A 25,871-nucleotide genomic window follows, 5' to 3' on the forward strand; every position below is an offset into this window, starting at 1 on the left:
TGAACCACAACAAGAACAATCAGTAGTAAACTGACCACACCTAACTCATTCACTGCCATTCACGGAAAATGACGTCAAATGATGCATTTTTTTTGCTGGTCTGGCAATGAATGTGTTAAGAACCATTAATTTAATGTGATGTTTTCACAAATTGGACCTTGACACTAAGCAACAAGTGGATGAAACTATTTTTATTTCTGAAACTGAATTATTAGCTGAAAATTTGTGTCCTTGCATAGGTAGAAATGATTAATCCACCCTCTTTTTTTTTTTTTTTTTTTTTTTTTTTTTTTTTTTTTTAAAACAGCATTGAAAAATTATTTTTAGTATTTGCCCCGGGCCGTAGTTTGGACACCCCTGATCTAGTGGCTATGGCGGCCCTGTCTAAGCTTTTACCAGAAACGAGCAAACATAATAATATAGTCCTTGTCTTACCGTAATCCTGGGGAACTACCACAGAGTAAAGACATATCCTTGCACTGCTGTAGTTGCCTGGGTAACCAGGAGACAGGACCACTCCTTCCAAACCCAAGTACTGCCCACCACAGAGCGCTAAAAAGAAAGCAAGAGATGACCAACAAGAATACGGCAAGCACAGAATAAAAATGCCCTGAGCTTGTAATATTTGATTAACTTTTTCTCAGCTCGTCCATCACTCTTAAATTACTTTTCTTTCCTGATTGGGCTTTGAGTGTAAGATGTCACGAGTGTGTGCAACAGTGAAATTGCAATGTTTTTCAAGGGTCTCTATGGGTTTACTGGGTGAAGATGTGCGAATATGAAATACAGGTGAGTAATTAAATCAGTTTTTGTTGTAACAGTAAAACACACAAGCCGCCATCTAAAGTGTATGTTTACACAAGCTAAATCTATAATAGCATTGGTATGGAATGTGTGTGTGCTATGGACTGTCTCCAGATGTCAGTGTTTACCAGTGCAGATGGGTTTGGGTTTGTTCCAGCTTGGTTTGCCATCTGCTCCCATGATGCATGTGAGGGTTTGCTCTCCCTCGAGCGTGTAGCCGCTGTCGCAGTGGTAGGTGACGACGGAGCCCAGCTTGAGTTCGCTTCCTGCCCGCGACCCGTTGCGCACCAGACCCGGCTCGAAGCACGACTCCCTCGGGTTCTCTGTGTGGAAAGGTAACGCGGTGGAAAATCAGCCATGTTAACATAGAGTAAATGAAAGGATTATTCTTTTAAACGTTTTGCTTGCTTGTGTGCTTTTCTGTCTTAGCAAATCCATCTCAATGGCTGCCTTTTGTCTCTAGCCCTTGACAGCACTGTCTCATCTACTGCGGCTGAGGGTATGTGGATGTCTTTGGAGATAGACAGGCAGCTGATTAAGAGTGGCATTGGTCTGAGCCAAGGTCTGCTGAGTGCATACAACTGCTTCTCTCGCACAACTTTGTCGTGCATTGGAGCGGAGAAGACAATGCACATACACACGTGCGCTAACACCGTATACAGACACGCATACGTCACCACTTACAAGGCTGTAAGAAAGATGTATTGCTCAATCTGTCACCTAGTTGTCAGGTGAAGCAGATTCATGTGAGAGTCCACAAGTCAATTTTGTATAAATCTCATTCCTTGATTTCAGTCTTAAACACAGCTGACTTCCATATCTGACTAATACCCCCCATGTGCATCTAACATCATCATGCCAGAGGCCCTGGCATGGGTTCTCTGTATCTTAGCAGGGCTTCTGTTACAATTTCCTCTTGTTCCACCACCTGCGGTTCAGTTCGCTCCTCCTGTTGTGCTCTATGAAGTTGATTGGATTCATTAAATCACTTCCATGATGAGGATTCCAACCAAATATCATGTCTAATCTTCAAGTTGTCTCCAAAGTAAATGCTATCGACAGACTGAACCCTCTATCAATGGACCTCATTGGAGTTTTTGCAAAACACTGTTGCCATGGCAACACGCTGTTCGCCAAGAAAAGAACAATGATTATGAGGGTCTAAACATGCACAAAATCTCATGAAACCTTGCACGGACACAAAAACTCGCAAAATAAAACAAAAAAAAAGAGAGAAAAAAAATACTAAGGAGTTTATGTGATGTGATATGAGGTGAAGTGAAAATGAGCCCAACAGTGAATGAATGTATTGGATGAGACAGACGCAAGAGATAAGATGCTTGTTTTGGTGTATGTCTGTTGATGTCAGTGCATGTTATTCAAATGTCGTCCGGTCATGGAACATTTTTGGCTACATATTTCCCCGGAGAGCCCCATCAGACACCGCCAGAGACATGGAAACAAAAAGATTGCTTGGTAAACAGACTGACAGCACCTCGGGCAGATTTCCAATTTTCAATGGCAGCCTGACCAAACACTCACTGGGCCTACTTGTTAACTCGCCACTACTCACCAAATACCCGACGTCGGAGCTTTGTGAGCTTTTGTGCCAGGCTGTTTGCACAAAACTGGGGAGCTAATTCATATTTCATCTGCTAATGGTTTACTACTGTTAAAAACTGAAATTGGACAAACTGGAATTTTTATGAGCCTCATACTGGGTCCACCTGCCTGACCAGATTGGCCGTGTTTTATGACTCATTTTGTCACATGCTGTGAATACGCGACTGGAGAGGAATTTGCCAGAACAATAAATGGCAAAAATACATCTTATGTGCTCTGTTGGAGGCAAAGCAAAGAGCTTAAAAAAAAAAGAGCTTTAGAACTACTGCAGTCACCTTTTTGTCTTCTCAATTCATCGATTTAGTCAGCCTCCAAGGTAGGCGTTGATCAATAATTCCTTCCGAGGAATCCCACTCACCCCAGACGAGTCCGAAAAGGAGGCTCGAAGAAACAATGTACACAAAGTGCAAACCTGTGTACTGAAGCACAAATCCATTGCTGCTGAGGGAGGCATCGCTGCGGAAGGCCAGGAAGAGAGTGTTGGAGCTGCTCTCGATCCGATCAGGAACGTCTGTGCCGTAAAAGCTTCCCAATAAAGGGCTGAGGGAGTCCGGCCCATCATAGATATGTAAGAAGTCATAACTGGGCTCCAAGCTAAATCTGATTGAATGAGAGAAGAAAATACTTATTATACATAAACACACAAGGAATTTGTCTTCACAGTCACAACCTATGCGAGAAACACCAAAAGTGAGAGACAGAACGGGAAGCCTGGTGGCTTACTAATTAGCGTCCTGAGTTTCTTAGATGGAAAAACAAACAGACTATTATGTGCTTGACTTCGACATTCAGAGTCAATTAATCTTACTGGTTGAAGCTGAGGGCGATGACATAGTCCTCCGTGACAGTAACAGTCCAGTCACACTCTCTCCCATGAGGGTATGGTTCCGGATAATCCGGAGAAAGGATGAGGCCACTTGGTCCGCTCAAGTTGCCTCCACATGGAGCTTTGAAGAAGCAGAAATTTAAAGAGAAATCAGACTAAACTCAAGCATTATTAGATTTCTTTTTTTTTTTTTTCCCAAGAGCATCAAGCATGATCACATCCAAAGACATTTATAGCTGATGTCAAGCCAGAGGGTCAGTCTTGTTTGTGCAGAGGCATTATAATCAGATATGTCTGTTGCAGTGACTGTCTAGGACACTATGTAATCGAATTTGCCACTTAGGATTCAGTTAGTCTGTTGGGGAACTGTTTTGTCTAACCTTTTCAGAAGTCAGACAAGCCACAGAGGTTATATAATAGTTGCTGGTATAAGCGCACTTGTTCACTCTTACGAAACATTATTAAGTCTTGAAGTCTGCTAATCATACTCCCCATGTCATTATGAGCCACAGGCCACTTTGCATGCTGTGCTCGAAATGTTTTGTACCTGTGCAAGTAGGAGGGTCTGGCTGCCAGAAGTAGCGACCGCTGATTTCAGTGCAGGTGATTTTGTTGGCGCCCTGCAGGATGTAGCCAGGGTCACACTGGAAAACCACATGGTCCCCCGGCTCCCTGCTGTCACCGCTGCGGGTCCCATTAGTCGGCATGCCCGGGTCGTTGCATGAGGTTGCGGTAGAGACTGAAGGAGCAGGGGAAGTAAAAAGGGAACCTGACTGAGATGAAAGCATCACTGCCATAAAGATGTTAACTGGTGAGGATTTGAATTTTCTCTTTCAAGCAAAACTATCAAAATCCTCCTCTTTCATCATAATCATGAGTGTCATGATCTTCAGCCTCACCAGAGAACTGCACTGCAAAGCCTTGCTTGCTAGTGAAGAAATCGGTGGTGAATTGCAGGCTGATGGTGTTGAAGGTGCTGTGGGCATCTGGTGGCAACGCCGAGCCGCTCAACTCCCTTAGCAGCACGCCTCCATCCTGGGGCCCATCCCAGATCCGAAGCACGTCATGGATCTCTTCGGTGTGGAAAACCAGGAAATGCAGACTAGTCGAAGAAAAGACACACAGAACGCACGGTTATAGATGCTGCAGCTCAGGGTTGTTCCATGCCAAATCACACAGTGCGTTTGACCCAGCAGATTTTGATTTTGATGAAACTTGGTGTACTTGTTGATAATGATGGCACCAAATTTAAAGGTTTAGGTTAGTCGGAGTTCGGGGATGGGAGTTGTGGCCCACCAAATTTTTGACATTTTGGCAAAAAGGGCGTGGCCGCCTTCCTTTGAATCCTTATATCTCAGGAACTTACAATATTCACAAAATAGCTATTGTTGGAAAAGGAATTCAACAAGGATTCCAAAACTTCTGCAATCATTTAGAAGATTGGTACATTTTTTCAAAAGCTGACCATGTGCCTTATAATCCAGTGCGCCTTCTATATGGATCAATATTGAGCCGCAACAGGTCTCGCTGCTATCGGTGACCCTGCACGATCGGTGACGCGCATGCGCAGAAGATCCCGCCATCTTGGATCGCAAGCTAATACTAATACTTTACCTCAGAGAGAATAATAAAACAGCTGTTTATTCATTTTGGGAGTGAATGGAGTTGTAAGAAAGCTGGTTTGTAATCTATTAATAAAGTTTGACTGACCTTTATGACTGTTTTGTTGACATTCCCTTTAGCGCAGCACCATCTAATGGATGCATAACATAACCCTAGCCTCTCCTGCAGCGCCCTATATATAGGAAAAGTTTTCAAATATGTCATTCATTGAAGGTGCACCTTATAATGTGGTGCGCCTTATAGTGCGGAAAATACGGTACACCAAATTTCATTAAAATCTAAATCTATTTGGTTAAACCCGCTGTGTGATTTGGCATTGGAACCCCTTATATTAATATTCAGGAAAATAAACTGCAAAGGGCAAAAGCTTCCTTTTGCTACTTATACAGGACATTATATGTACACCTACACAATCCATTGAGACCCATCACAACAATAGAGGCACCCTTCAGTATAATGCAGTGCAGTTTGAGACCTATACAAACCAAACAACTGCAATAGATAATATAAAACTGATCAAAACCAAAGCAGTTTACAAAGGTGCTTTCTCTATATTTGTCATAATAACATCACGAAAACAAACAAACTCAAAGACAACAGCCCATATTAGCATATAAATGGCTTATATGAAACTACAATGCATTAAGATGAATCAGTGCACCAAAAGTAGGCATGTGTTTAAAATAACAACAGACCAAAGGCCCTTAAAAGAGAAGGGCAGGCAGAATCAAGTCGAGGGACAAACGACATTTTAAATATAATCACAGACACCAGATGCGGAGCATTCAATGGATGTTTTGCAGTGTCAGTCAAGCAGCTACTTCAGCCCCGGCATTTAATTTTCAGCCTCTACATCAGAAAGATGTTGCTGTCAAAATATGTACTCTTCACTTTCACCAAAGACAGCTATCATCCAGCTGGATGTTACAAGCCAGCTAGATGTGAATGTGTGTGTTTGAGCGTGCAAAAGTAGGCCAGTCTCAGTGCGGTGGATTCTGAATGGTATTTTCTACAGCTCGCAGTCTGGAACATGTGCAAGACGATATTTTATACAAACTGGCTGTCAATATCAAGTGTTCACACCTACTTAAGGATAAAAGTTAGATCTTTTTTTTTTTTTTTAAATAACATATACAGCATGTCAGTCTTGATAACAATCCCTGCACCCCCCGTGCTGACTCATTCCTTTAAAAAATAAATCAAAAAAAAAAAAAAAAAAGCTGTCCTGGGATGAGATGAGAAAGCACAGTCAAATTATGTTGAGCTTGGCTGGTAGATGTAAATGAAGTGCCAGTCAAGATGACACAATGTTCTCCCTACTGCTCTATTGGGGTAATGCGGCATCTTGTGGGGATGTCGCAGAGGCGTCACCGATTCCAAATAACGGATAACGTTGAATTCCAAATATCAGCAAATGAAGTTGAACCAGCAGGCCAGTCTTGTTCATGAAGAAGAATTTGTAAACAGATATGACTGTAGAAATACAAGAGTGTGTGAATAGAATGATACCAGGGTTTAAAGGCCCGGTCTGCCGTTTTCCCTCAGGAAAAGGCACTTTTTAAATACAGGATTTAAACAAACTACTTCTCAATTTACAGCTCTGGTCTTCTCTTAATGTCTGGTGGTGATTTTCATTAATGATACACTAAGTCAGTGCTTCTCAATTATGTTCTGGCATGCCCCCCTTAGTAAGAAGAAGACACCCCCCCCCCCCCCCCCAACGCGACTATAAATAGTATCATTTGTCTATAAAATTGTTATAAGCACACCTCTGCATAACACTGTATCCGTATTAACATATAAGAGAATAAAAAAAAAAGAAACATGGACCATCTTACAACAAAGAATAGCCTTATTATTAACTGTAACAGAAAAGATTTAAAGGGCATCTGAAATTCAAAAATGAAATGAAATCCTTAATTAAACTATAAACATTTTTTGACTGACCATGTCAAACCATATGATAGGGAAAAATAAAATTACATAAAATCAATAAATAATAATGCATTCAAACTGATCACCAACATTAACTCAGGAGCACAATATTTAAAAGCGCACATGCTCAGTGCAAACAAAACCCCTACACCACCGAGCGAATGCTCCCTACGCACACTCTGCCAATAATGAGAGTGCCACTGCCCCCTAATGTAGTGGAGGTGCAATTGCACTTTATTCCAGGACATTAAAAAAAAAAATAAAAAAATAAAAAATAAATAAAAAAGCATGTTCCCCGAGGTCAAACGTGCCCCTCTTAATGGAGCCTCGCGTCCCCCTGGGAGGGCCCGCCCCACCATTTGATAAGCACTGCACTAAGGGGACAGTTGTAGTTCACAAAAGATACAGCACCCTCCAAAAGTACAAAAATTGAAAGATCTTTCCCAGATTTGAACCCAATAGAGCATGCATTTCACCTCCTGAAGAGGAGAGTGAAAATAAATGAATAAGAACTGAAAGAGGGTGCAATAAAGGCCTGGAGAAGTATTTCAAATGAAGAATGCAACAGTCTGGTGAAGTCAATGGGTCGTAGGCTTGATACCAAATATTAAATGTTAGTCACTGGAAGTTAATTTAATAATGTCTGTTCTAATACTTTTGGAGAGGACTGTATTTGCGGTTCTTAGTTAATTCAAATGTATGTGTATGTATTTTGACTTTAGCTCTAAACTTGGGCTAGTTAGTATTGCAGCAAACAGTTTAATACAGTAAAAAGTAGCAGTTTAAAAAATCAACCGCAAACACATGCAGACACACACACAACCAATGCAGAATCTTTAAGCTTCAAATGATGCATAGGAAAAACAGCAACCCGCTGATATGTTGACGTTTAGAAACAACTTCCTGCCGTGTTAGCATAATTGGTGTCAGAATCCGATTTCCACAGCGTGTGAGGCACGGGCGGCAGCCAGAGGCTACTCGGCAATGTTCTTTGAAGGCCAATACAGCAGCACATAGCCGATTTGTCAAATTGCCGTGATTGTGAACAAAGTGCATGTGAAACAAAACGACACAAAGCGGAGGAAATTGCACATTCACGCGGACATATATTGATGGGGAGTAGTTAAAGGGAATGCACAGAGAATACACAGACATTAAATTCCTTCACAATTGAGAATTATTTTACATGATTATTACGGACATTCTGTTCAATAATATTAAGGACATATTAAGCAACGGATATATGGAGTAGTGAGACGTGTTTATAATTTCTCTGCTAATTACATCCAGACATAGCATTGGCACCGTGAACCAAGTCTCTGTTTACTTTACACCTCTTCATCAATAAAAAAAAACGAAAGCATGTTCATATACACTTGCATGCTGCTTGAGTGACTCTCAAAAAAATATGATTGGATGTGATATAGAAATCCATCTTGGGATGCTTACTAAGACAAGAGAGAGAATAATCAAATCAAATGGGGCTTCTTTGCTTGCCCTACAAAGCTGTTGACGTGATTAAACTCACTGACGCCTCAAGCCTGAAGCCTGACACGATAAGCTTACCAAATATATGTATGAACAAATCAAGGACGGTGGGTTCCAACAGACTTCGTTAAAAAAAGCAAACTGATTACGTAAGCGGCTAATTTGAATTTGCTATAATTTTACTGTCTAATATTATGTTGTTGGTTTTTTAAATATAGATTATATTTAAAGAGCACTTTAAAATAACCACCACTGCTTTCTTAAGATAGAACCCCGGGGCAGCAGATACAATGAAAACAGCAGAGGCCCCAGAATTGAACCCTGTGGAACACCATACGTACTGTGATATATGCAAATTCATACTGTACATATTCGTTCAACAAATTTATTTCTTTTGTTTTTCTGCTTGAAATCATATGAAGGAATTACAATAATAAAGAAGTCACACCAACACAGCAGTCACACATTGACTATTGAGCGCACCTAATTCACTGCAACACAGACATGCCAAACAATTTATCGTGATCACCTGCAGCCAATGATGGCCAAGCGGGGCATATCATCACAAATAATTTGAGTCAGGTGCGTGTCTTGACTTCTGTCAAACCCCTGACACTGACTCAGCGAACCCCTGGGGTTCGATCATACCCAGGTTAAGAACCACTGACTATTGATCACGTACTTAAAAAAAATACTGTATCCTGTGCTACTCAATTATAGGAGCATAGTTTGTGACTTGCACAATGGCAATAAAATTTGATTCCGTACCTACTTTTGATCCTACCTACAAGTATGAACACATTCTTTTGTTCCAAGACAACCTTCAGACTTGGACTGCCAAACATTGAATGGCATCATGTTCTATTTTGAGATTTATCTGTTCAATGACACACATCAAGGTGGGGTGCAGAAAGCTGATGGCGGGGGAGGGATCTTGAAATAAAACCAATGTTAATCATAGCTAGTCCGGAAGATGCTGTTGGAAGGACAGGAGGCTGATGGAGAGAAGGGAAGTCACTAAAAGATTGATGGTTGGGATGGATGTGTGCTACATATTTGGATAATTGGTTGGTTTTATAAAAGATATAAATATCCAGTCTCACCATGTCACTTTCTGGTGGCGGGGAATGCATGGTAAGAAGGATTTGTCATCCCGTATGTGCAAATCATAGAATAATAGAAAGTTGGGGTAATCAATCCTTATGGCGCTGGCTTTTTATTCTTCTCTACTTGTCCACCTCTTAACGTGATAAAACGGGTCAATCAAGTGTCATGCGTCCACGCTAAGGAGAAGCGATAGGGCAGGATGCAATTTATTTGGCTCTCTTTTGATTCTGCTTTAACTGCTTTGTATTCATATGAGGGAAACAGAGAGAGAATTGGAGAGAGCTATGAATACAAAACAGTCAAGCTGCAATCGCAAATTCTGTGGGGAGCCTGGCTAGGTGTGTGTGCGCGCGCGTGTGTTTGTGTGTGCAGATGATGAATAAATGTAGGACAATATACATGCATATGTGTGTGTCTGGGGCGGATGGAAAATTAATAGATATTCGCACATAGTTGACTATATGCACATTATGTCGGTAATGTAGACAATTTAATTGCCTGTCTGTGTGGCCCAGGTTGCAAACGACATCACAGGATAGGAGATTTAAAAAAAAAAACAATAAAAAAAACTTCAAAAATCATGACCACATCCTTACTAATGGAGTTTTAATGTTCACATGTGTTTTCCGAACCATCTTATGGCAAACTGGCAAATTGAATCTTAAATTGGTGTCCATGGCAGAGGAGATCAAGGGTTTTATTTCACCTGCATCGCTGTCTGAGAGACAGAAGCTCCTTGGAAAAGCAAGATGTCAAAAGCTAAGTCTGAGCTCTGGTTAAATGACAAGACAAGAGCTGTTAGTGTCGCAGGGCTGAGCGCCAAAGAAAGAAAGACGCCCTGCAGGTGTCTTCCCAAACGTTAAGGGGCTGCTGGCATCATTATCAGACGTGAAGGAAGCAAAAAAAACAAAAAACATCTGTCTGATATCATCCTTTTTAAACCACCATGTGTTTTAATTTTAATTATTTACTTGCATTTATGTATTTTATGCGAGCCTTTCTGTCAGTTTTGTGCAGCACTTTTGTGGACTGTGCTTGATTTTGATGTGGTTAACAAATATAGTTGGATTGGATTCGATAATACTAATAAATAAGGATGTTTGATACAAGGACCACGTGAAAGATCCCTCAGAAGCTTTCAATTGGTTACCAAAATATGGAATCTTTACCAGAGATGTTTGATGCAACTCTTTTCTTAGTACTTTTGAGACATGAAATTTGTACAAACTTGCAACCGATTAATTTCCTCCAGAAGCAGTTTCCCGTTTGTTTGGTTAATGATGTCATTCTACCACTGTTCCCACATTTATTTGAGGTTGGCTAACACCAAAAATATGAATCACCTCCTCTGCTGAGCTTGACCAAACATCAAACAGGCCTTTTGCTGCTTTTAAGACAAATCAAATGAGTGAAAAAATAAAACATACTGCGTACTTATGTGTACAATGGGATACTGCCAATACTCAGATAAAATGCAATACTAAAGACACAGAGCATAAAAATATGTCATTTGTGTGATGTAATGTGGTGATGCAAGACACCCTATGTAATAATTAGAAAGAAAGTTTGAAAAAGAGTCAGTTAGTATACATGCATACAATATTAGTATAATAGCCGTGGATATATTTGCAATATACAGTCAGAGGTCGGATTCAAACCCTGACCTGATGGTTACTTGGACAATGCACTTTACCAACTGTGCCCCTGCAGCAGGGGCAAACAAATAGCAGTGATGATCATTTGTATGTATGGAAGAGGGCGTGGAAAGTGGAACTTTGAAAAAGTTGAATGTCTGTGTCATTGAAAATGAATGTGGAAAATTTGATATTAAAAGTTAAATTGTGGGGCAAACTGTATAAAAGTGGAATGAGAAACAATGAGTACCATGGGAGGCGTGAATTTTGAAAGCAAGTTGAAATTTGAACTGTGTATATTAGAGGGGTGTAAAAAAAAAAATCGATTCGGCAATATATCGCGATACTACATCGCGCAATTCTTGAATCGATTCAATCGGCGGCTGAATCGATTTTTAAACTTCCATTTTTAAAGGAAAAACATTCAACAAAACGTCTTATTTCGGGTTAAGTTAAGCATGGAAGAATGTTATATGAACGGAACATTAAGCCATAATATTTTATTTGAACTCATTCACTGCCATTGACGGAAACACACGTCAAATGATGCATCTTTGCTGGACTGGCAGTGAATGTGTTAATGCTGTTCAAACATGAAACAGATTACAACATGTATAAGACTGAAGTTTCAGATAAATAAATAAATACATTTTCATACAAATCTTACAAGTTTACTGATTAGTATTTTCTAAATTTGAATGAAAAAAATCGCAACAATCGACTTATAAATTTGTATGGGGATTAATCGGCATCGAATCGAATCGTGACCTGTGAATCGTGATACGAATCGAATCGTCAGGTACTAGGCAATTCACACCCCTAGTATATTAGAAGTATTATGTAAGAGTTTTGCACCTTAAAAATGCAGGCGTAATAAAATGCTATGAGTATAATGCATTCAACATTCACACAATAAAGTTCAGTTGATTATTCATTCTGACAAAATACAACGTGGGGAACATCAAGACAGAACATCACCTCGTCACATTGCTGAAATTTCAGTTACGTAAAATACAATTTATTTTTTTTTATTTTTATTTTTCATTATAAGGAAGCCGCACTGCACATAAAGAACATGTGAAAATGTCACTCAACATGCTGCCAGACGACGACTCCAACCACGGAGAGTCTGAAATAAGAGGGCTCGCCACTAAATGCCACTTTCTTCCTCAATGACAGTAATTGGGAAAATAGTCCAGCAAAGGTTTGTTGCTTCAATCTATTTCGTCTATTTCGACTCACTGTTTCTTGATTCTACAGTGTACTCTCCTCTCCATCAAGCGAGGAAGCATTTGAGTGTTCAGTTTTCTCTCCATGAATCAGAAATGTTTGACTAGTGTGCTACCTTTAGTTACGTCATTTACGACACGAGGAACCCCTTGACAAATGCATTGCATATTCTCATGAATTATGTGGGCAGGGCCAAAGGCATGTATCATGTATGTATCATAGAATGTATCATAGAAGGAGAGGAAATATATAAAGCAGGTTGAGGTATTTATGCGACATTCATGGTAATTATTATTATTTTTTTTGCAACAGGTCTCAAATAAAACTCATGAACATGTAGTGGCGCACAACTGCGCAAAAAGGCACCTGCAGCGTATGCAAGCTAAAGCAGCATTATGAAATTAATGTGTCATGCCTTGACTTCAAATGAAATAGGGTCATTATTTAATTCCTGTAAATATGCACAGACCCCAACCACTGTCATTTACAAATGAGCATAATCTCCCTCTCTATACTATTACTGTATTACATATTCTCACCAAATGACTTGTGGCTAGTGTATGTCCTTGAATGTCATCCATTTACACATGAATGACAACGGTCTTGACATGCCTGCAGGCTATTCTTCCAAACGGTTAGCGAACACGGTTATTTTTCTTAAAATAATTCTGAAGCTTTGAAATGATTCTATGTGCATTATGAGGCTAAATTGAATTTTTCACACAACAACCGTTAAGAGTGACATGTTTGAAGCGAAAGCATTCCCCGGACAGATAAACAAAACAAATTACATTTTTTTTAACAAAACAATGCCGCAGCAACACAATTATGGTCGACAGAAAGTAAATGATAATATTGGTAAAACTTTGTCCATATAAGGGCAATGGATAGTGAGCGAAAGTACACTCATGTGGGCCTAACTAGCGTTTTTGTTGATAACAACTATGATGCTGGATGTCTTAAACTGCTAAAGATTAGATTCCTGTCACAGACGACACATGTCTTAAAGTTTTTATATAACATACGTCCCCTTTTCCAGTCACTACAGGCGTGCCCCAGGGCTTCGTCCTGGGGCTCTTGCGCTTCATCTTGGCACTATTTTCTGGAAATTTGCTACTAGTACTGCGAATACTATTATTAGTATTATTATTATTATTAATATTATTATTATTATTATGAGAAGTCTGATATGCAAGACTGCACATCCTCATCATGTTCTTCACAAGTGGGTCTTTTTCTTTCTTTCTTTAATAATCCCAAGAAAAGCAATCCAAGGTGGTATTTCTTCCACCTAGGAGTAAGTCAACTACAAGCCAACAGCAGCTCGCAGGTGATTGATGACAGCCCGCCTGAGTGATGTATACCACTGCACAAATGGAAGTACTTTGAACCAAAGCCAAGAACGTAATCAAACTAGTAGCAAGTCCACCAAAGGGAAACAAAGAGCATTGTTCAAACCTAATAGTGCTTCCTGGCGCGGCCTCGATAGTCCACACGCAGTGCAGGTTGTGTTCATACGGAGATGGGTACCCTGGAGAGAGGATCCGACCGGCGGGCTCGTCCTTAATGGTGCCCCCACATTCAGCTGGAAAGAGAAGGAATCATTCGTGGGTCTAAAATAGCACGTAGTTTGGTCATATTTCATGTGATAGCTCATCCGATAAGAGGAACACAAGTGTCGTTCCTCTGAGAGCATAATAGCTCCTTCATTCTGAACACAAATGGAGACTGAAGAATTAAAACAATTACAGTCTGAGAACAGGACAATTGCACTGAAATACAACAGCCAGCTATGAGCGAGTTACAGAAAGACTACAATAAAGAGGCCTCACAGTGAAGCAAAACTAATTTTATAATATAGAAGCCAGTATTAAAGGTAATGATAGAGTGCGGAATACATTTTTATTATAAATTGACAAATGTATCTCATTATTATGCATTCAAACAGCAACTGCAATTATTTCCTGCCACATCATAAATCAGTAAACTCAGCACACTAATCTAAAATAAGATTTAAGAAAATGTGATCTACGCACACAAAGAAGAATATCTTCAATTACAAAAAAAAAAAGAAATGTTTCAAGTACAAAAAAATGTTTTGCGTACGTAAAAAGCAATTCTACAACTACGGATAAAACTCACGTGACTTTTGGCAGTGATTTTCTGCTGAGCAGTTTTACGTGCCGAAAACCCAAGATCCCCACGCGCAAAGCCAGGAAACTTTACAGCAGGGGGCGCTGTTGAATGCTTTTGTAGTTTATTCCAGAGCCAGAGGGCACTCACACCAAATACCAAGCATTTTATAACCCTGACCATGCAATTATGACCAGACCTTTGCCTGAGGATCAGCAGCTGCACATATTGGCAACTAAAACCAACCAGGACGAATGATGATCTGACTCACCGACGCAAAGTGGCAGTGGGCTGTCCCACGCCCTTCTCTCCCCCCTCAGGCAAGTCAGCACCTCGGGGCCCTTCAGGGTGTAGCCTGGGTCACAGCTATATGACACAGTGCTCCCGGCAAAATGACCCTCGTCTTCTCGCTTGTAGCCAAACTGGGGGATGCCGGGATCTTCACATTTCACCAGCTCGAAGCCTTGGCATGGGCAAAAAAAGTCAAACAGGGATTGTAAGTAGGAATACACAGGACGTATGGAGGTCATCATGGTCATCATATATATATATATATATATATATATATATATATATATATATATATATATATATCCATCCATCCATTTTCTTGACCGCTTATTCCTCACAAGGGTCTCGGGGGTGCTGGAGCCTATCCCAGCTGGCTTCAGGCAGTAGGCGGGGTACAACGTTAATAATTTCATCTTTAACTGTCACAAAGCTTAGCACAGAGACGACATTTCCATCCATGACGGTAGGTCGTCGTTGACCTCATTCTATAATGTGTCAGATTTGGAGATGTAAATCATTTTACTTAACTTACTTCAATATTTCCTAAATTACAGTTGCGTGCTTGTTGGTTAGTAAAAGGGTGTACAGTATTTTACCTCCTATAATTTATTATTTGTTGCATGTAAAAACTATGCATGCAACAGACTGTGGCTATATTTTAATCGACTAATCAACTAATCAGATTCATTTTACTTTTGCATTAAAGTTTATTACAATTTATTTATTTACTTTTTTAATTTCGTAGTTCGTATTTGTATAGTGATTAAAAGGGGGGGGGGGATTGATATTGTACTAGGTTACTAGTTCAGTCATTGTTTTCCAAAGTAAAAACAGATGTTTGCAAATGTCTTATTTTAATTCAACACAGAAGATAATCAGTCTTCTTTCATGAAGTACTACAAAACAAGTATTGTTGATATGCTGAAATCAGTAATTTACACAATTTTAAATGAAAAAAAGACTCCAAACGATTATTTGATTATTAAAGTAGTTGTCAATTAATTTGATAATCGATTACTTGTCAATCAATTTATTTTGACAGCTCTAATTGCTACAATTTTAAAGCAGCAGAAACATAGATACCATTTATTAATTCAAACAAAAACCTCACATACATTACATTCCTCTAGGAGAGAGACTGTAACTCACTGGTAAAGTGGAGCTCAAAGCCTTTACTGGTATTATCTGCATTGGTGATGAACTCCAGCCACATGGAGCTCGAGGTGGAGTTCAGGGTCGTGTCGAGCATTTCATTGCCTGTAAACACTCCAAGCAGACGAGCCGAATTACTGCAGCCATCAAACACCTGAAAAAAAAAAAAAAAAAAATCACAGAATAAAGGGAGGGGATCTTTATTTAGATGATCAGCGGTGGGTGAGCATGCTCCATCCACGCTAACAAACGGGGAGGGAAACACCTTCCCATCTCTCACTTCGAGTTTGTCGTCGTCCTCCAGTCGGAAGTCTCGCGCTCGGAGCTGGATGCCTTTGCCCGGCTGCGTCTGGATGGAGTAGATGCACTCGTGGTTGTTGCCATAGTAACCGGGGTAGTTGGGGGAGAGAAGCACCCCTTGCATGCCAGTCACGGAGGAGCCACATTCAGCTAGAGAGGAAGAGTGGAAAGGGGAAGGTTTTGGAGAGAGCAGAGGACATGTCAATCGCTATATGATTGTAGCTCAGCACATACAGCACGTATTCATTCTGTCATGCATATAGGGAAATGAGTGGAGGTGGGTGAGATGAACGGAATGTTGAGAGGTGCATCAACATAATCACGGTGCAATTTGCCTATGATTAACACTCATTTTAGATCAAAAATTTGATTTTTTTTTGCCTACCCAAGGAAGAAATTTGAGGAAAACATGCATGTACTGAATGAGGTGTGTCAGGAAAGTTCCAGGACTACTGGTATTTCAAACCCAAACAACCAACGAGTTATTCCCTTCAGTGGCTGCTCCATTCAGTGTTTTAGACGAAGTGAGAGCCCCCACAATTCAGAATAAAATTAATAGAAGAGAATTTAAAAAAAAACAACTAACATTAAGCTATTTCAGTGTAAGTGAACGTCCTTTTTGGGTGACATGACAATGCAAGGGTATAAGTGAGTGACGGAAGCTAAAATAAAGTATGTGACCACCTACCAACACACCTTGGCAGAGGGGAGCTCCAGACCCGCCTCCTACCCCCTAAGCACACCACTCTTGCAGGACCCTCTAGTCGGTAACCAGGGAAACAGGAAAAGATGAGGGCATCTCCCACTCCATACTGGAGGCCCTTTCTGGTACTGTAGGCTGGGATTCCTGGATCTTCACATGGTTCCAGATCATATTCTAGGAAAAAGACACACAAATAAACACAAATACTCAACTTATTGTTCTGAGAGAAAATGGACACTCTTTGGCTGGCTACATGGACAAAGTGTGACCACCATGATAAAAGTATTTAGTCTTTTAAAGTACCATCAAAACTGAATAATCCTTTTGGTGGTAAAGCAATGGTTCTCAACATGGGTTTGAAATCCCACTTACGCTACATCGCTTGGCCTATCTGTGGTGCAGACAATTTGGTGCGCTCAGTAGTCGACTTGTGGCTGTTGGATGGTACGTCATGTGATTTCTTTATTATTGTAATCCCGTCATACAAACCATGTCAAGCCCAAAAAAAATGAAAGTGGTTGGACAAATATGTATAATAGGAATTCACATGTGCAATGGAACGTATGGTGTTCCACAGGGTTCAATTCTCGTGCCTTTGCTGTTCTCAGTGCTGCCTCTGGGCCAATGTGTTTTTTTTTTTTCAGTGTTTTTTGTTGAATAATTACTAAATTGAGGGTCTGAGAGGAGGAGGATACTCAAAAGATGAACGTTTGTGTGTATGTAAAGGCTCTTATATCCATAGTACAAAATCCCTCCTTCGACAAAACTGTTATTTTATTTGTACAAAGACATCACTATATCTGCTTTTCAGTGTATCAAATAATGCAGGCCATGCTCACCAGAGAAAGTGATGTTGAAGCCCTCGTATGAAACGGAGAAGTCAGAGAGGAAGCGAATCTGAGCCGTGTAGTTCCCAAACAGCCCGGCGCTCAGAGGTGGCGGCAACGTGGAGCCGGTCAATCTCCACAGGGGCTGCGAGAAGCTGCCGTTCTCCGTCACCAACAAGTGGTCGTGAGGGCTCTCCAGATGGAAAGTGTGGAAGTTAAACTGGACACCTTGAAAGCAATGGGACAAAAGCTCAGTGGTAAAAATCATTTTTTTTTTTTTTAGACACTTCATTATTCTTCGTAAACGCTCAGTATGTTTCAGCTGAGAAGATTCTACAATGTATATTCTTAAAAATTCAAACATTATAGCCACAAGCGTCAGGAAAAAAATAAAAAATGTCTGTCAATTTGACGCTAGCCCTATTCCAACGGCGACATGACTGCTGAGCCTTCCCACGGCGCCGTAGCCTTAGGCCAGCCTATCAGTGCTGCTCTCTTACATAATGACAGCTTGTTCGACGACGCATAAAGGCCACTTTAGATGGGAGGTAGATGACATTGGGAGGTAAATGGATTCTGACTGCTCCAACATGTCGACACAGAATTCGTCTGCTCACCTTTGCCATGGGAGGTCTCGATTATCCAAGTGCAGTTGAGGTTGTGCGGGTAAAAGTCTGGGAAGCCGGGAGACAGGATGGTGCCAAAGTTGCCCTGGATGTAACCCCCGCACAGTGCTGGTGTCAAAAAAAAAAGAATGGGGACAGCGCATGTTAACCGAGAAGAGAAATGAGAACAGACAGGTATGTGTTTAAAAGGACAAACCAAAGTAGATGGACACAGCAAATTTAAAAAATGCATTTCAAAGTTATTATAGTTAATGAAAACTGATAAAATAAAACTAAAACTGAAAGAATATTTTTGTAAACAAAATAAAAATAATACAATAAAAAATGACTTCAAAGAAACAAATTAAACTCAAACTACTAACAAAAACAAAACAAAATCTTAGCTAGCTAACACTTCTCTTGGAATACTACTGGGATACTCCTTTCACTCCTTTCATACTCCTAATACGTCAGGAATTCAAGCCACAAATCCACTTTAGAAGTTGGCAACTTGGCAAACAAGGGATGCAAAGTGAGACTAGCCTAGCCTTATTTAAGGCGTTAGCGTTATGATGCAGTGTTATGCACTTATTGTCATTCAAAGTCTGTAGAAAGTTATGCCATACCTGTTATTTGTTAAACAGAACCTGTATTTGATTTGTGGATGGTTGTTTTTGAAATGCTTTTAAAATAATAAATTCCAAGTGTTTTTATTGCACAATATTTATTTTTTTTTTACATGTGTACACAAGAAATACATAAATTAAAAAAATAATAGTAATAAATCTAAGCCGATAAAAAATAAACTAAAATGAAGCATTTTTGGGAAACCTAAAAATAATGAAAACTAACACACAGGATCTGAAAATTAACCCAGTTTAAAAAAACGAAAAAAAAATTGTGGGCAATGATTGATCGCCGATTTAAAAATAATAATAATAATGTTTTATTGTACAACCGACAACCTCCATTCACCGGCAAATTAAGACATTATAGCCAATCATTGATTTTGCATAAAGTGGTCGGGCAAATTAAGATTGGCATAAAATGGTAAATATCGTCCGATCCCGGTCCAGCCAAACAGTGAAAATTCCCAAACTATTATAACCCTGGTGCGTTAATGAGCAAGTTAAAAAAAAAAAAAAAAAAGTTGCATATAATCCGACAGATTGCTATCATCAATATTGTGTGCAAACATCAACGTTTACAGTTGAGGAAGACATCAAAACAAAAACTCACTGCTATCCATATAAAACATGTATGACGAAATGAGGTGGAAGATTTTAAAATCTTATTTTTTTATTTTTTTTTCCTCATCTAAAACAACACAACAGCAGGCCGAGCTTTGTGACTAGGAGGAAATCTGGCATGCAACTTTCCATTTTTAGGTCAACATTGTGGAGCGTACCGTCGCAGCTAGGCAGTGGGCGGCTCCACTGAAAATTGGGTTCACATTCCAGAGGCTCTGGATCACTGAGCGTGTACCCCGCGTCACAGCTAAATGTCACCAGGGCGCCCACATAGAAGTCGTTTCCGTGTCGCAGTCCGTTGACAGGTATGCCCGGGTCCACGCAGTGATCTGACTGCAGTTGCAAGGCTGCAGAGAAAGGGTGCAAATCACAATCACAACAACCGGGATAATTCCCTGAATTTCATTCGGTCAATCAGGGGGCAAAGAATATTTAAATGCAGCACTATTTTTTTTTTTTTTTTTTTTTAAAGCAGCCCTGATTAATTATTTACTGGAGCATCCTTTTTCGACAAACGAATGAGAAGTTTTAGTCCTCTTTTCCACTCCGCAATGTTTCCGCATGAGTGGGGCTCAGACTAAATTATTCATGCTTTGCAAAGATTTACCTACAGAGGAACTGCAAAGGGATTTTGCTGTGAGCCCAACAAGATGAAATTAGGAGAATCTGGTGGCCAATTGTGTCAGTGCAGAAGTCTATTTGACTTGTTTAATCAGCTCATGTACTTTCCAAACTCTCAATGTTCCAACAGGAACTTCTGACTGTATTTAAGAGACGGGGGACTATGTTCACCTCTTACTGCCGCTTGGATCTAATTTGGGTCCGCCTGAGGCAAATGAGATCCTCTCAGGGCGCATGCGATATTCAGGCGTCAACTTTATATTACCAAGTTCAGCAAAGCAAGTTCTTTCGTACTTTCGTAGCGTATTCGGAAGCCGATGTCAGAGTGACTCTTGTCAGTGGAGAAGAGGAGATACAGGAAGCTGGAGGTACTGATGAGGAACTGGGGGACTTGAGTGCCCTGGTAACTTCCAATCAGCGGCGAAGAGGGAAAACGGCCATCGCGGACTTCCAGGATGTCATAGTTGACCTCGGTGCGGAACCTGAGGTGAGGAAATGGCTTTTAACGCTTTCACTACCAGCCATTTTAAAAAATTTCAAAATAGACGCTACCAAATGACAGAATAGAATACTTTTTGCCTCGTCCCTTTCTTTTCTAATTGACAGTAGAAAAATGTAGGTTTGCCAAAATACAGCCATTTCTCCCATGGACTCTGAAACTGTTTATTTTGTATAAAATGGGGCAATGATGTCATCTACCGGTGGTTAGGCATCAGTTGTTTCATCAGTTGTTGTTTCCAAGTTTGACATTTACAGTGGAGCATAATCAGATTCTTCCCGTCTATCCCCATACTGAAAAATTATAATTGACAAGTATACTTGTCACTGGGAGTGAATGAGTTGATGTGGTTGTGGAAGTTAATTCATTTCATATTGTTAAAATAAAATAAACTAACACACTTCAGAATCTTTTCTAGACTTGTTATTCTAAGTTGTGCTGATAGATTATTTTTATATGCGAAAAGTCTTTGTTTTTATCTGTGGTAACGCAAATCTAAGCCTCAGTGACTAATAATTTGAAGTTGTTTCATTTCTTTGCATTCATGAAACTGGGTGATTAGGAAGAGGCGGAAAGGAGTGGTATGAGCAAATTAAAAATGAGATTCTTAATAGGTGTTTATTATATGTTACTATGTTATCTATTTTGGTGGATTTTTTTTTAAATGAAATTGAGATTTATATATTAACATGCCAGACACATGCATGGACCGGGAATGGATAGGAAGTTTTTTAACATCACTTACAGTATCTCACAAACCCCTCACATTTCTTCAAATATTTAATATCTTTTCATGGGACAACTCTGAAAAAATGACATTTTGACACAATAAAAAGTACAGTGTACAGCTTATATGACTCTAATTTTCTTGTTTCTCCAAAATAACATCAAATACAGCCATTAAGAGCTAAAGCTCTGTCAACAAAAGTGAGTACACCCTTAAGTGAAAATGCCCCAAATGTCAATATTTTGTATGGCCACCATTATTTTAAACTGTTGAGCCACATGACAGTGGGGGGAAAAAATGACGAACATTTTTACTTGGGTGTATACTCACTTTTGTTGCCTGGGGTTTAACTATGAATATGTGTGTTTTGAGTTATTTTGAGGAAACTTTACATTTACATTGTAGCTATACACTGACTATATTCCTTCAATGTAAAATGAAATACCTCCATAAATGTGAGGCGTGTACTCGAGTCACGTCTGTGAGATACTGTAAGTTCGCAAGTAAGTTTGATTTTGGAAAGACTTGAAAAAAAACAAACAGCTGGACCAGATGAATTATTCAAAATTTACAGATTTATTTTAAGCTATTTGGCATGTTTCCCTGAGTGTGTTTGTGCGACACTCTGCGTGCACACATCCCTAGTTTGTCTCTGCCTTTTGCAAGTCGAGGCACTTCATCTTCAAAAGACCCGAATAAATTGCCCTGACTCGGGTGCTGTGTTATCTAAATGAAGTGTTTTGTGATATTTTATTGATGTCACATAAAAATGATAGACGAACAAACATTTATGTTGGATTCATTTTTCATGGCGTGCTATCAAGGCAAGGGATGAGTACATGACGATGAGCCTGGGTGAAACGCTAATGTCGCGTTTGATCCGACAACACTCCGTCTCTCTCACTCTCGCGCTGTCGCCGTCTCTCACTCGAACACACAACCATCGCAGCGGATTACATCCCCGCATCTTTTCGCTGTCCCTTGACAGACACTCACATAGAAAATGCATTGACAAGTACTTGCATGTCTTCATCTTTGTGTGCATGCGGATTCCTGTTAGTGTAAGGATGTGGCACTTCCTTTGGGATCAAGTATCATATAAAGGGATCAAATACTTATGAGGACTTAATCAATAAAACATGGCATTTTATTTCATGTGCACTGCGTTGACAGCTTTGCCCCAAGAAAGTATGGAGGACCAAAACTGCTAAAATTAAAAATAAATAAATAAATAAATGCAAAACTAAAAACTAATATAAAAAAATCATTTCAAAATTAAATATGAAAGGAAAAAAAAAACAAAAAAACAAAAACAAGACAGGCTTAGGACCGCCCCCTCATTAGAATAACATTTCAACCTTGTTGTGTGCTGGAGTCGGATCCCAAAGTGCAGACACAAAAAAAGGTTTTAACTTGACTAAACGAAAAACAACGAGAATGCATCGAGAATCACGAGACGCCAAGCCCACTTGGGCTGCGGAGATGCACAAAGGAACAGTGAGTAATAATCCGGTAACCACACACATCTCTCAGACAGCTTATATAGAAAATAAATCAATCCCATTGGTTGTGGCTAGACATGTGGGTTATGCTGATAGGTCGCTGAAACAGGACTGACCTGGATTAATCTGATTCGCTGCTGACTGGCTTTTAACCATATAGAGAGATTAAAGATTCTTGACATCACATAGTTACAAGCCGATTGCATCAGTTCAAAACAGACACTTGTTCCATCAGTACGTAACAGACATTTGACCTCACGGTCATGAATCCAAACTTTAACAGGTCATGAACTCAAACTTAACCCTGGTGTGACCCACTCATGAGTCAAGACCCAAACATTACCCCTGCATGACCCTAGTCATGACAGACCTGACAAAGCGACTGCAGCATGAAATAAATACATGTGAGAGCAGAACGTTTTGATTTATTGATTGATATGTAATTCTATTTAAATATTTATTTTTGTATTTATTTCAACATATATATATATATATTTTTTTGGTCTTTCATTTATATATTTTTGTATTTAATTTTTGAATTATATTTTTAAAATCCATATTTGTTTTCACTTTTATTCATTTATTTATGTATTTATTTAGTCATTTATTTATTTTTAATGTTGGCAGTTTTTGGTCCTCGATAGCAAAGGGGCAACATGAAAAAAAAAAAAAATACCGGATCACTGAAAATGAAGGAAATAACATGTTAGGATGAAAATAAAAGACAACATTTGCGACATGGGTGACTCACTTGTCGAAGATGATCTTGATGGGGTAGCCTGGAGGAGCTTCAATGATCCATTCACAGTTAAGAGCCTCCTTATAGAGTTCTGGCCAGCCGGGAGAGAGGATGATCCCACTGGGAGACTTCAGTTCTCCTCCACAGGGGGCTACAAGAAAGAAGGACAAGACGGAGCAGATCCAGTTGGAATTAGGCACGTCTTTGCCAGATGATATGTGACACGACGCATAGATGAGCCCATGCAAGTCGCAGCGCGTCTTATTTCTTTTACTGCAAATGGAAATTGGTGACGGTTCTCCAAGGAACATGACCCGATTGCATGTGCGGCTCTAGCGCAGATGACACATGACAAAGGTTTGCATGCTACTTTCTTAAACATGTCTGCAAATGTTTTTCAGCACCATCAATCTGAGAAAAGGGAATATCATGTCGTAAGATACTGACACTTTCTTTCTTAATGCCTATCCTGCGTCCTCGAGTTGATGCACTTTGGTAGAAGGTTATTTTATTTCAACGTATATTCTTTAAGTAATTTTTTTAACTTTCTTTTTAGTGAGCTACTATTGTTCTCTTTGCTTTGTGAATGTTGGGGCTTCTTGTCCAGGTCATCATGTTTGTAAATGAGAATTAGTGCTCAAACATGCTACCTGGTTAAATAAAGGTGAAATAAAAATGTATTTGTAGGAATGTATATGTATTAGGGGTGTTAAAAAAAAATCGATTCGGCAATATATCGCGATATTAAATCGTGCAATTCTCGAATCGATTCAATAGGTGGCTGAATTGATTTTTAAATAACCATTTTTGATGGAAAAATATTCACTAAAACACCTTGGGTTTCACACCTTAAGCATGGAAGAATGCTATGTTAATGGAACATTAAGCCTTAATATTTTATTTCAATGCTGTTCAAACATGAAACAGATTACAACCTGTTATAAAACTGAAGTTTTAGATAAATAATACATTTTCATACAAATCTTACACTGTACAAGTTTACTGATTAGTATTTTCTAAATTTAAATTGAAAAAAAAAATCGACTTATAAATTCGTATCGGGATTAATCGGTATCGAACCGAATCGTGACCTATGAATCGTGATACGAATCGAATCGTCAGGTACTAGGCAATTCACACCCCTAATATGTATGTAAACTCAAATAAAACTAATTATAATGGAAATCTCCAATCTATAACAGCGCTCCTTCGGTATTCTCAAATTTGTCTGGTTTACAATCCAACCCAGCTGCACTCATCTACATTCAAAGAAGAAATATATTTCTCACCTTCACATCGTGGCACGGCATTGTCCCACACTACATTGCCATCCTTGAGGATGCAGGATATGGTTTGTGAGCCGTGGGTCTTCACGAAGCCTTCCTCGCAAAGGAATGAGATGGAACTTCCCAGCTGAAGGCTTTCACCGAACCGCTTCCCATTAACCGGGACTCCTGGGTCGGGGCACTCATTGTGACGAAACGCTGCAAGATACAAAATACAGAACCACAATATTTTGTTGTAGAAGTCTCATCTCCAAAAAAAAAAAGATTTATTTGTTGTGATGTTTTGAAATCCATCGAAACAGAATCCAGTAGGTTCGACTGCAGAGACACACGAACAGTCACTAATGTCAAAACCCTGGAACAAACACAAGTTAGCCAATGCATCACCTGCGCTACTTTCACACTAACTCTTAGCCGTACGCGAAGCTGGGTGACACGTAGGTGTTGATGAATCCCCCACATGGATCCATTGAACTCAAACAGAGAGCGAGCCGCACATCATCCATCATGCTGTTATTTATTAACACACCCCGAATGGTCTCAATGCAGTTTGGCGCTTCCTTAATTAACGTGAATGATGGGGGGAAAACTGTCTTGTAGTCAGATGACATTGTCCTCTGGAACTAAGCGGCACCTTCAATTGACAGCTCCTGTCACCAGGCTGTATTCGTTATATATTCACCCCTTACAACTTACTCATTATAATGCATGAGCCGCCATGTGCTTTTCACAATGTGGCTTCACTGGGGAGTCCCTTGCTCGGCAGGGTGATTTGTGGTGCCTTTTGCCTTTGTTAAGGTCAGAATGATTTCGGGATTGGGGTAGGAATATGTGGGAAAATGCCAATTTAGCAACATACTTTGTTTCTGGGGTGGCAAGACATGAGGTCACAGCTGTCTTACTTTCAAGACTTTGACATGGATAATTCATATTTTGGAGTTCCGTGTTCAGGCGCATTACACACTT

General features: G+C 39.8%; 1 protein-coding gene across 1 annotated transcript in view; it reads right to left on the reverse strand.

Annotated features, from left to right (window-relative positions):
* csmd2 (CUB and Sushi multiple domains 2) overlaps positions 1 to 25,871 on the reverse strand; it is a 175,266-nt gene that overhangs the window by 51,450 nt on the left and 97,945 nt on the right. The window contains exons 16-32 of the mRNA XM_077506435.1: positions 24,909 to 25,103; positions 23,632 to 23,770; positions 20,447 to 20,634; positions 19,690 to 19,878; positions 18,294 to 18,410; positions 17,689 to 17,904; positions 16,835 to 17,023; positions 16,127 to 16,296; positions 15,844 to 16,000; positions 14,675 to 14,866; positions 13,729 to 13,855; positions 4,153 to 4,355; positions 3,801 to 3,992; positions 3,236 to 3,374; positions 2,840 to 3,027; positions 933 to 1,127; positions 436 to 552 (exon numbers count right to left, since the gene is read on the reverse strand). Of these exons, the coding sequence (XP_077362561.1) occupies positions 436 to 552; positions 933 to 1,127; positions 2,840 to 3,027; positions 3,236 to 3,374; positions 3,801 to 3,992; positions 4,153 to 4,355; positions 13,729 to 13,855; positions 14,675 to 14,866; positions 15,844 to 16,000; positions 16,127 to 16,296; positions 16,835 to 17,023; positions 17,689 to 17,904; positions 18,294 to 18,410; positions 19,690 to 19,878; positions 20,447 to 20,634; positions 23,632 to 23,770; positions 24,909 to 25,103 (2,913 nt within the window). The remainder of the gene's footprint in view (positions 1 to 435; positions 553 to 932; positions 1,128 to 2,839; positions 3,028 to 3,235; positions 3,375 to 3,800; positions 3,993 to 4,152; positions 4,356 to 13,728; positions 13,856 to 14,674; positions 14,867 to 15,843; positions 16,001 to 16,126; positions 16,297 to 16,834; positions 17,024 to 17,688; positions 17,905 to 18,293; positions 18,411 to 19,689; positions 19,879 to 20,446; positions 20,635 to 23,631; positions 23,771 to 24,908; positions 25,104 to 25,871) is intronic.

This window comes from Festucalex cinctus, chromosome 19, assembly GCF_051991245.1.
Source record: "Festucalex cinctus isolate MCC-2025b chromosome 19, RoL_Fcin_1.0, whole genome shotgun sequence".
NCBI lineage: Eukaryota > Metazoa > Chordata > Actinopteri > Syngnathiformes > Syngnathidae > Festucalex > Festucalex cinctus.